General features: G+C 38.2%; 1 protein-coding gene across 2 annotated transcripts; it reads left to right on the forward strand.

Annotated features, from left to right (window-relative positions):
• The first annotated feature begins 915 nt into the window (after positions 1-915).
• Positions 916-5304, forward strand: KRT10 (keratin 10). 2 transcript variants are annotated; one of them, XM_079132818.1, is made up of 8 exons: positions 916-1574; positions 2368-2450; positions 2792-2948; positions 3040-3201; positions 3291-3416; positions 3697-3914; positions 4268-4620; positions 4935-5304. In XM_079132818.1, the coding sequence occupies exons 1-8, from the start codon at positions 966-968 to the stop codon at positions 5036-5038; spliced, it is 1812 nt and encodes a 603-aa protein (XP_078988944.1). In that variant the 5' UTR covers positions 916-965; the 3' UTR covers positions 5039-5304. The 2 variants fall into 2 exon arrangements, with proteins under 2 accessions (XP_078988944.1, XP_078988945.1); XM_079132819.1 differs by having other exon boundaries at positions 917-1574; positions 4268-4600.
• Positions 5305-11110: the final 5806 nt, after the last annotated feature.

The raw sequence follows: 11110 nt of genomic DNA on the forward strand, positions 1-11110 counted from the left end.
TAAAGTCCTAGAAGTATAAAACTTCATTATGAGGAATTTTAAAATGCAAAACAAGGGGCAGGGACTGTAGCTCTGTGGTAGAGCACTTGCCTGGCATGTGTGAGACCCTGGTTCAATCTTCAGCACCACATATAAATTAATTAATTAATTAAATAAAGGTCCATTGACAACTAAAACAAAATTTTAAATGCAAAATAACCCAGAAATTGTCAGATTTCAGGTTTTTAATGTTAAAAACAAAGGCATCATTACATTTTAATATTTCTCAATCGTCATTTACTTCCAATTTTCTACACAAAATAATATATTCTCACTCTCCCAATAAAAGATTCCCTAACAAACACACATACACATAATTTCCTAAATTGTACTTTTATGGCTTTTATTTCTTATATGCAGCAACTTTTGAACACTATTAAATTATTTATATGTTTTTTATTTTCTTTTTGGTTGGTTATTACAGGTTTTTACAAGATATCCTTATTATAGCATGATTCTGGTAGACTTAATGCTATTTGTTACTCCAATTAATTAAAACTGTTTAAAACATGAATGTGAAAATCTTATTTTAACCATAACTTTGTAGCTAAAATTATTTTCCCAAAAACTTTGCAAACATTCTGTGCAAACTTAATCAGTGCTGAGGAAAAAGGATTTTAACAATTGCCCAATGTTCTTCAAAAGATGAAAAGCATAATGAAACATGCTCATCTGAACTCCACCCATATTCAATTTCAACATAGTAAATCTCCTGTTTTTTCTTAGGGCAAATTCAAAAGCATACATATTGGTATTGGTTATTACTGAAGATAATTTATGCAATCATAAGTCAAATATGCTAAGTTGACAAAAAGAAAACCATGCAAGTAAGCAAACCCTAACATATGAGAGACACACCCTCTCAGTATATAAAGGCTTGTCACTGTCCTTGGTAGCAGGCACTCCCTGAGCTCACCAGCATCACCATGTCTGTTCGATACAGCTCAAGCAAGCAGTACTCTTCCTCCCGCAGTGGAGGAGGAGGTGGAGGAGGATCATCCCTCAGAATTTCGAGCAGCAAAGGCTCCCTTGGTGGAGGATTTAGCTCAGGGGGGTTCAGTGGTGGTTCTTTTAGCCGTGGGAGCTCTGGTGGGGGCTGTTTTGGGGGCTCATCAGGTGGCTTTGGTGGATTAGGAGGAGGATATGGTGGAGGTAGCTTTGGTGGAGGCTATGGAGGTGGCAGCTTTGGTGGGGGCTATGGAGGTGGAGGCTATGGAGGAGGCAGCTTTGGAGGTGGCAGCTTTGGAGGTGGCAGCTTTGGTGGGGGCAGCTTTGGTGGAGGTGGCTATGGAGGCGGCTTTGGTGGTGGATTTGGAGGAGATGGTGGCCTTCTCTCCGGAAATGAGAAAGTAACCATGCAGAATCTGAATGACCGTCTGGCTTCCTACCTTGACAAAGTCCGGGCTCTGGAAGAATCCAACTATGAGCTGGAAGGTAAAATCAAGGAGTGGTATGAAAAGCACGGCAACTCAAGCCAGCGGGAGCCTCGTGACTACAGCAAATACTACAAAACCATTGAAGATCTTAAAAATCAGGTAAGGAGCATTTTAAAATCCAACTGTAAATCTAATTCTATACCTGTAATTCAGGTAGGCGAACCTTAAAATAAGAATAATATAGGTGTTCACTGTGTTGACTTATGTGATTTTCTTGCTTCCAAATAAAATCCAGTCTCATCAAAGATAAATTTGAGTGAAGGTATGGTCATGGCAATCTTCACCCAGAATGTGTTTTGTCTGTCTTACATGAGGTAGATTACTGAGAAATTTTAGGTTTTAATGAGCCTATAATGAGTCCACAGTTAAATATGCTAGATCATTTACAAATGTAGGAACTGAAAAATTATTAAATAAGAACAAAATATTATTAAGATTGATAACAAGTTACATTCAATAGCAACATTGCAAAAAACATGCAATCTCCATTATGGAATTGGGATAATGCTTGCCTCCAGGGAATCTGTGAATTGCACCTACCAGTTCAGAATATATCTATTTAGAAATATTTATAACAAATGAAACAAATACAGGTGTGAGCCAAAAGTTGACTGAAATACATGAAAATCACTAAGTTTAAACAGGCTAATACATTTTTAGGATTACATATAGTTTTCAGAAAGAGACAACGTAAAACAGTGTAGAAACATCAAGATAATTTATTTAAACTTAAGTATGTGAATAAGTTTAAAATATTTTATATTTAAAATAAAAAATTCATGCAAAACTTTTTTGGAAGAGAATAACATAAAAATGCAGTTTATCTATGTCACACTATAAAAGCCATATCTGCATCTGACCTTTTTTTAAATGACTGCACCTCTTCCTCCAGATCCTCACCCTAACAACTGACAATGCCAATGTCCTGCTTCAGATTGACAATGCCAGGTTGGCAGCTGATGACTTCAGAATGAAGTAAGCTAATTAAATGTTCAATATTATCACTGTGAATACATCAATTTTTTTATAATGATGACTTTAGATGCCCACAATAACATTTACATTTTCCTGAATTCATCCAAAGTGATAGAACCAGGATTGTCTGAGAAATTCTAAATTTTAATATTACTTTTTTGGCAAGCTTCAAAGGAAGAAAATGCATTTAAAGTAATTGCTAACATTCTTATGTGAATTAGTATATGATAAACATTACCATGATATGAAATCAACTCTATATTTTCTTTTTAACAGTCTTTTTTCCATATAAAACTTCTTTTTAAGAATTATATCCAATATATGTATCATGCTTGTTTCAGGTATGAGAATGAGGTAGCCCTGCGCCAAAGTGTGGAGGCCGACATCAATGGCCTGCGCAGGGTGCTGGATGAGCTGACCCTCACCAAGGCTGATCTGGAGATGCAAATCGAGAGCCTGACTGAAGAATTGCAGTACCTGAAGAAGAACCATGAAGAGGTGACACAAAATTATATTTCCCCCAGATAATTTTCTAAAAGGTTCATGGTGGCCATGATGCAGTCATTAAATCTTTTTGTTTCTCAAACAGGAAATGAGAGACCTTCAAAACGTGTCTACTGGTGATGTGAATGTGGAAATGAATGCTGCCCCAGGTGTTGATCTGACTGAACTTCTGAATAACATGAGAAGCCAATATGAACAACTTGCTGAACAAAACCGAAAGGACGCTGAAGCCTGGTTCAATGAAAAGGTAAGTCATCCACCCTTCATAATAAAGCCCATGGAAGTACTGTTGACATGTCCAATTTTTCTCATATTTTCCCATTTTTAATATTCCAGAGCAAGGAACTGACTACAGAAATTGACAGCAATATTGAACAAATGTCCAGCCATAAATCCGAAATTACTGAATTGAGACGCACTGTTCAAGGTCTAGAGATTGAACTACAGTCCCAACTGGCCCTGGTATGTTAAGCCTTGTGAAAAGACTTCCATTTCATCATAGAAACACAGAGCTGGGAGTAAGAAAGTAGAAATAAAACTGGAACTCTATGCTAATGGAGGAAAAGAACTATTAATGTCAATGTAAAGATACTGAGATTGAAATGCTGCCATTACACATAAAACACTAATTCTATTCATTTCCCTTGTTCTTCTACATAGTACCTAATTATCTAATTTGATAAGCTCCAGAATGCCAGTTGAACAACAAGGTCATTAAGCAACAATAAAATCATCTTTTCAGAAACAATCCCTGGAAGCCTCCTTGGCAGAAACGGAAGGTCGCTACTGCGTGCAGCTCTCACAGATTCAGGGCCAGATCTCCTCCCTGGAGGAACAGCTGCAACAGATTAGAGCTGAAACCGAGTGCCAGAATGCTGAATACCAACAACTCCTGGATATTAAGATCCGACTGGAGAATGAAATTCAAACCTACCGCAGCCTGCTAGAAGGAGAAGGAAGGTAAACTGGAAAACTGAAAAATTATCCCAATTGCTTTCATTCAATATTATGAATAGCAAGGCTTATCCGAACCCCCAATTCCTTGCCAATACCAGAGGATGGGAGGATGGGAGGAAGGGAGGTGTAAGAAGGAGGCAGGGTGCAGAAAAAGGAGTATGTAACAATGAATCTTACGGCCGTGTGTACTAAAAAAAAAATAATGTTTTTTTAAGTAGTGAGTTTTTAAACACATGCTTGGCACTACTGTCTTCTCAGAACGTGTTTGCTTCTCTTCTAAAATAACAATCATCCCGAGAGCGAGGCACCGTTTTCACAGTTAGGATATAAGCAAATACGACTCTCACCCCTTTCAGTTCCGGAGGCGGATCCTACGGCGGCGGGCGCGGCGGCGGAAGCTCCGGCGGCGGCTACGGCGGAAGTTCCGGTGGCGGCAGCTACGGCGGCAGTTCTGGTGGCGGCGGCTACGGCGGAAGTTCCGGCGGCGGTCACGGAGGCAGTTCCGGCGGCGGCCACGGCGGCAGCTACGGTGGTGGCAGCTCCAGTGGAGGTGGTCACGGGGGCAGTTCCGGCGGTGGCCACGGCGGCAGCTACGGCGGTGGCAGCTCCAGCGGAGGCCAGAGCGGAAGCGGAGGCTACAAATCCTCCACTTCCGGCTCCGCTGGAGAGTCCTCATCTAAGGGACCAAGGTCAGCAGAAACTAGCTGGGGTAATCAGAATTAGTTTTAACTTTATGTGATGGTTTGGTGCTCTTTAAGCTCTAGAACTGTTTTTAAAATGAAAATCTTAGGATTTTCATTTGTATTTTTAACAAAATGCACTTTTGACACGTCTTGAAGAGTGGCATGGTCTAAATGCCGCCTGCAGCATAGACATTGATTGGATTTTTTAATATAAAAATTTGAATTCTCTTTTTTTAAAAAGTGTAATTTTGTTTTCTTTTAAAATATTTGCTTATTAATTAGCAAGGATCTTTGCAAATTGCTTAACCTAAATTCTAATTTTTTTTATTATTGTCTACAGATACTAACAAAACCAGAGTAATCAAGACAATTATTGAAGAAGTGACACCTGATGGTAGAGTTCTTTCATCTATGGTTGAATCAGAAACCAAGAAGCAGTACTAATAAGCAGCATCCGGATGAAAGGGTCTCCCTTCACATAGGCCATTGTATACAGTTGTGTGACAAAATGTTCAACACTTCTGTCTTAATGGTCTGTGGAAACAGGTTCACTCCTTGAAAATAAGGTGTCTAAAATGGGTTTTGTGATTTCTGTATTTCTTCTTTTCACTTTACCAGAAAGTGTTCTTTTCATGGAAAAAAAAAAAAGGAAAACTTTCTGTTCTCATTTACTAATGAATTTCAATAAACTTTCTTACTGATGCAAACTATCTAAATTTGTCAGAGTTTATCTTTACTTAATCTTGTGGATATGCTCAAACCAATTTAAGTAATCTCACTGAGTAAAAAGGTCCAGAAATCCCCATCTTATACTTTCTTAAAGATATGCAATATGATGTAAGATCCCATCTCTCTTGGCTTTAAATTATTCAATCCTGGAAATTTGAAATATTTCAAATAAGATCCAAAACATAAATTAGAAATTTCACATTTCTCCGATTGTCTTCTCACATTTGCCTGCCCTTATTTTCATCCTGTATTACTTCATCCCAATTGCTATCCTGTTTTAAAGATATTTTCCAAACTAAACCAGCCCATTAAAATATCATGACCACCAAAACTATTTGGTGTTCATCAGATGATGCCCATGTGACCAAAGGGGCACCTCTAGGTCTCTGCTTTCCACAGTTCTGCCCAAGGATCAGTTCTAAAGACCTGGTATTGTCAGGGCCAGCCCAGTCTCATCTGTGAACCAATAATAACCCATCTGGCTTTACTTAGTACTGTGCTAGGCAACATAAGGTGAAAAAAAAAAAAAAAAAAAAAGGCTAGAGGGCTGGAGTTAATATGTCCCCCTTAAGAACACCTTGTGCTCCCTGCTGGTCTCCTAGATTACCCATGCCCACTAAATAGCAACCTTCCTCAATACCTTTTAAGTTTAGCTCCACTTTCTCCCAGGATGGGAACCCTGGTTAGCAGGACATTTGGAATTCCCTCTACATTAGACTTACTCTCAAATTGATTACAAAAGCCATATTTCAATATGAATGGACTTCCTCAAAGTGAAGGCTTCATAACCAACTTCGCACCAAATGTTACCACAGTTGAGAAGCTCTCCACTTCAGTGCATATACCTCTTTATATGTGGACATTTGTGCCAGCTACTCTTATTGGGAACCAGTCTAAGACAGTCCTGCCACTGAAGTCCCAACATGCCTTATTGTGAAGCCCTGAAACAGGTATTGCTAGGTAAGGACTGAGTTCCTACTGTGTGTAGAAGTGCTTTGCTGGCTGTGTTCAGAAACAATCTTTTTAAATTATTACCTGATAAAGTTAACCAAATCCTTGGGATCTATTGCATTGTTCATAATGTGAGATGGCCATTGTCCTTATTCTGCAGAAATAAAAGTTTTCATATCCAATAACATTGATTTGAGACAAGTTACTATGAGACAGTTGTACTTGTTATTAAGCTTTTTCCCCTCTGTCCTTCCCTTCTCACTTCAGTCAGGATCTTGACTGAACTTTGATATTGTGGTACTATGGTTGAATAAATAAAATCTGTCTAAAAAAAAATTTTTTTTGCGGTGCTGGGGATCGAACCCAGGGCCTTGTGCTTGCAAGGCAAGCACTCTGCCGACTGAGCTATCTCCCCAGCCCTGTCTAAAAATTTTGACAAGAATATTGGTATTTGTAGTAAAAAATAAATTTTTAAAAAAATTCAATAGTACATGACACTTCATACCATATAGCTTTGTCACGTAGCTATTTTTTTGAAATCTTGTACACATTCTTACAGATCCTAAAATTGTTGTAGAATCCTGCTAAGCAGTACACAGTGAGACTGGCAGTGTCAACTTGGCACCCGTGTGAAATTTTACTGCATAGAAAATGTTTGTTTCTCCCAAGATATTCTCTAATACTGCTAAAGACCTTAACATTTTGTACCCTGGCCTTGGTGTTTATAATAGCTTCACATTTTGCTTGGAAATGGAGAATAGCTTTGTTAGGATCACCTTTATCAGGGAAGTAGCTTGATTAACTAAATAAGGATACATTCAATATTTCCCATGTGGAATGACTGACAGTGGGAATTGGGGAAAGTGCCTCCTCATGGTATAAACATGACTTTTCAAGTCGATCCCTGGGCTTCGTATCCTGGCACTACATTACACATTGTGTTAACATAGAGAAGTTACTTCAATTCTTCTGAGCTTTAGTTTTTTTATCTGTATAATAAAGACAAAACAGTGGCCTCCTCCCGCAACTTGTCCAAGAGAGGTATGTTGCAAACCCCATATTGTTCGTATATACCTATAAAAAACTTCCACTTTTCACCTTTACAACTTCTCTTCAGTGTATCCAAATTTCCAGCACCACTACTCTTGCACTTTGGGGCCATTATTAAGTAAAATAGGGTTTGTGGAACACTACCACTGCCATCCCACAAAGTCAATTTGATAAAAGAGCTGCTAAGTGACTAATGGATGGGTTGTATATACATCATGGAAATAATTCACATTCAAATATAATTCTCAACCCAGGTGGGGTAGCATGAGATTTCATCACGCTACTCAGAAGAGTGCACAATTTAAAAAGTTGTATGTTTCTGAAATTTTCCATTTAATATTTTTGGACTTCAGTTGACTGTGGGTAACTGAAACCCTGCAAAGCAAAACCACATATGAGGAGAAACTACTGTAAGCCGCATGGTGAAAATTCAAAAGCGTTATGCTAAGTAAAAGAAGCCAGATTCAAAGGCTATGTACTGCATCTCATTTATATGACATTATTTTTTTTTTTTTTTTGCAGTGCTGGGGATTGAACCCCAGACCTTTTGCTTGCAAGATATATGATATTCTTAAGTAAGTCAAGATATAGGACTAGAAAACAGACCGGGTGATGGGGGAGGGGGGATTTGCCACCAAGGGGTACAAAGGAACTTCTCAAAATTATGGAAATGTTCTCTACCTTGTTTCTAGTGGCCATGATACAACTGAATATATCAAAATTAATTGAATTGTACATTTGATATAAAATTAACAAGGTTAAATTTTACTCTATGCACACTAAACCTCAATAGCCTTCCTTTTTAAAAAGTGAAAATTTTAAAAATGGTGACTGAACATTTATTTCCTTGACTAGTGTATTAAATGTTGTCAACTCCTACTGCATTTTTAGCTCCAAAAACAAAGCTTGTACTCTAACAAGTAGAAAGCATGGAATGTCTTTATAACAAGAAATATGGCACAAATTAATAATTTCCTTTATAATAGATTTTTTTAATGAACGTGTTTTGTGAGTCATACTCTTAATCTAAAGAGCCTAGGAATTAAGTAAAGCCGAATCATAGACTGTCTATAGTCACATCAGCAAGGCCTGTTATGAGAAAGAAAAGATGAAAGAGTAAAATTCTTCCCCCCTGGTTCTCCTGGTGTTTTGTTATAGAAGTCAGTTTGGGGATGTGGATGAGTCATATTTGGACAACTGGGTTGCTTCTGGTGGGAAGAGGTACAGGGAGTTGTTAGCTAATTGCTACTTGATAGGAAGCCAAAAGAAACAGACTAGCAGCCACGTCTCCTCTCAGACATATTCTCACCCTTCCAAGCTCCACGTGACCTCCCTGTTAAGGTCTTTCTTTCTCCAATAAGAAGTCCATCTTCTAGGCTGGGGTTGTCACTCAGTGGTAGAACACTTGCCCAGCCTGTGTGAGGCACTAGGTTCCATCCTCAGCACCACCTAAAAATAAATAAATAAATACATACATACATAAATAAAATGAAGAGACCATGTCCATCTACAACTTAAAAGGTATTTTAAAGAAAAAATTTCATCTTCCAAATTGCGTTTGTAGAAAAAGAATAAAATAACATTCTCCCTACTGTCCATCACTCACTCCCTTTCACCTCCTTCTCCCCAAACTTATCCATTGTCTTTCTGCCTTTTTTAAATAACTGAAATTGATCTAAATGAACCCAATGTCTATCCCAGACTTTAGCTCACAGTTCACACTATTTATTGGTTGATCATTCGTTCAGCAGTGTCAGGCACTGGACCTGGTAGTGGGGATAAAATAGTGAATGGAATACAATTTCTGACCTCAAAGAGCCCATAAATAGTAGAAATAGAAAACCACTCAGAGGGCAGAAAGCACTACACAGAATTAATCCCATGTTGCCATGGGAGCTTTAAAATGCAATATTTCCTATACAATTGAGTTTATGGGGCACAACTTAAGAACAGACCGATTGCCATTGAGAAGTCCAAATTTGAGAGTCTTTATTAAGCTGGTGGCTGACTGTCTCACACAATGCCTCAAAAATGGCTATTTGGAGAACAGCCCAGACCATAGGGTTGCAGGGCTTTTTATACCTTAAATCAGTACATCAACCATAAGTGTCTGTTGCTGTGATTTAAAATTACAAACTAACATCATGAGATCTGAAATCATTAGCAGAGGGGGACGTGGGTCAAAATGACCTTACTTAGGTACAAACTAAGGAATGGTTACTAACATCTAGACAATCACTCTTGACATCACTGTTGACATGGTACATTGTTTAGGAAAATAAGAATAAGAGAACAATTTTTTCATTATACAAGAATTGCCACTTCTAAGCAACTGATGATGGGTACAGAGGCAGGGTGTTCCCATGGGAGAAGTATTTCTTACATAACATGGAGTCTCAAGGTAAAATGGAGTCTGTTTAGCCTTTGCCCATATAACCTGGCCTATAACATTTCCATGGAGTCAAATATGTCAAACCGTCACATTTATCCCTAGCAACCTATGCCTTCTGAAATGTCCACGGGGGGTCTACACACAGATTCAAACTAAACTTCCTGTCTTCTCATTGCCTTTTTTTTTTTCTTTCTCATCTGCCCTATTAGTAGAACTGATTATTTTCTCCAAAATTGATGACAAAGATCAAGATGTCCCATCTTGGCAGGGGCAACATGCATTACATTATTTATATGTGGAAATTATGTCAAGATAGAAAAAATGAAATCATCACAGTGGAATTTCAACTTCATTCTAATTAAGGGAAAGGTGTTTACATGGTTACAAGACGCTAATGATCATAAATACTGTTTAGAACCATTTATGTATATAATTATTCTTTATGTGTAGGACTCTGTTATGTGGTGAGGACATCCCAAAGGGAGAAAATTTTCACTTCTGTTATCAAATAATATGGAAGAACAATAGCACTCTGTATGTACACATAGATATTTACAATTATCAAAGTGCTTATCTCTCTGTGGGGAAATCATCTTCAGAACAACCTTGGGACCTATGCAGAGCTCAGAACCACTCACTGACTTGCCCAAAGCTTCACACAGAGCAAGTGGCCGACTTACATCTTGAACCCAGGATCTCTGAATTTGAGCCTCGACCTCCTTCTAATATAGCAGAGATTTCTAGACATTTTTTTATTACAGACTAATCAGTACAAATATTCTGAGGATGCACAATGGGTGTGTTTACTTTTCCTAAATCCTACATAAATACATGCCTTCATATATATACTATCCCACAGCTCAGCGCACAACATATATTAATGCAAACACAGTGAAAAATTTAGTCACAACCATGCAGAAAGAATTCCTTGCATTTTGTCATAAACTGGAACTAGTTTCCAGACAAATCATTATAAACAGGATTTTTACTTTAATGACTGCCCCATGGAAGATTCAAACATCCTGTGGAACATGGAACAATTTCTTGTGTCAGATTGTATCATGAATTTCTGGATATCTGGCATTCTTGTCCCCCACCCAACCATATTCCATATGCCATATCACTATGATACACACACACACACACACACACACACACACACACACACACAATGTGCCCTAAGGGACTATCCCCCTTCACTGAAATTAAGAATTGAGAATTAGTCTTTCATTCTTTGCATATGAAGAGTACCTGTAGGAAAAACCTTGTCAGCATGTGTTCCCCAGAACTCTTTGGGCAGTATATTGAGAAACTAGATTATAATCCCAGTGAAATGGGAACCATGTCTGCCTTATCTGTCACTATAAACCCAAGCCTAGCACAATTCTCAACAC

The sequence above is a fragment of the Sciurus vulgaris genome (assembly GCF_902686455.1).
Source record: "Sciurus vulgaris genome assembly, chromosome: 3".
NCBI classification, from domain to species: domain Eukaryota; kingdom Metazoa; phylum Chordata; class Mammalia; order Rodentia; family Sciuridae; genus Sciurus; species Sciurus vulgaris.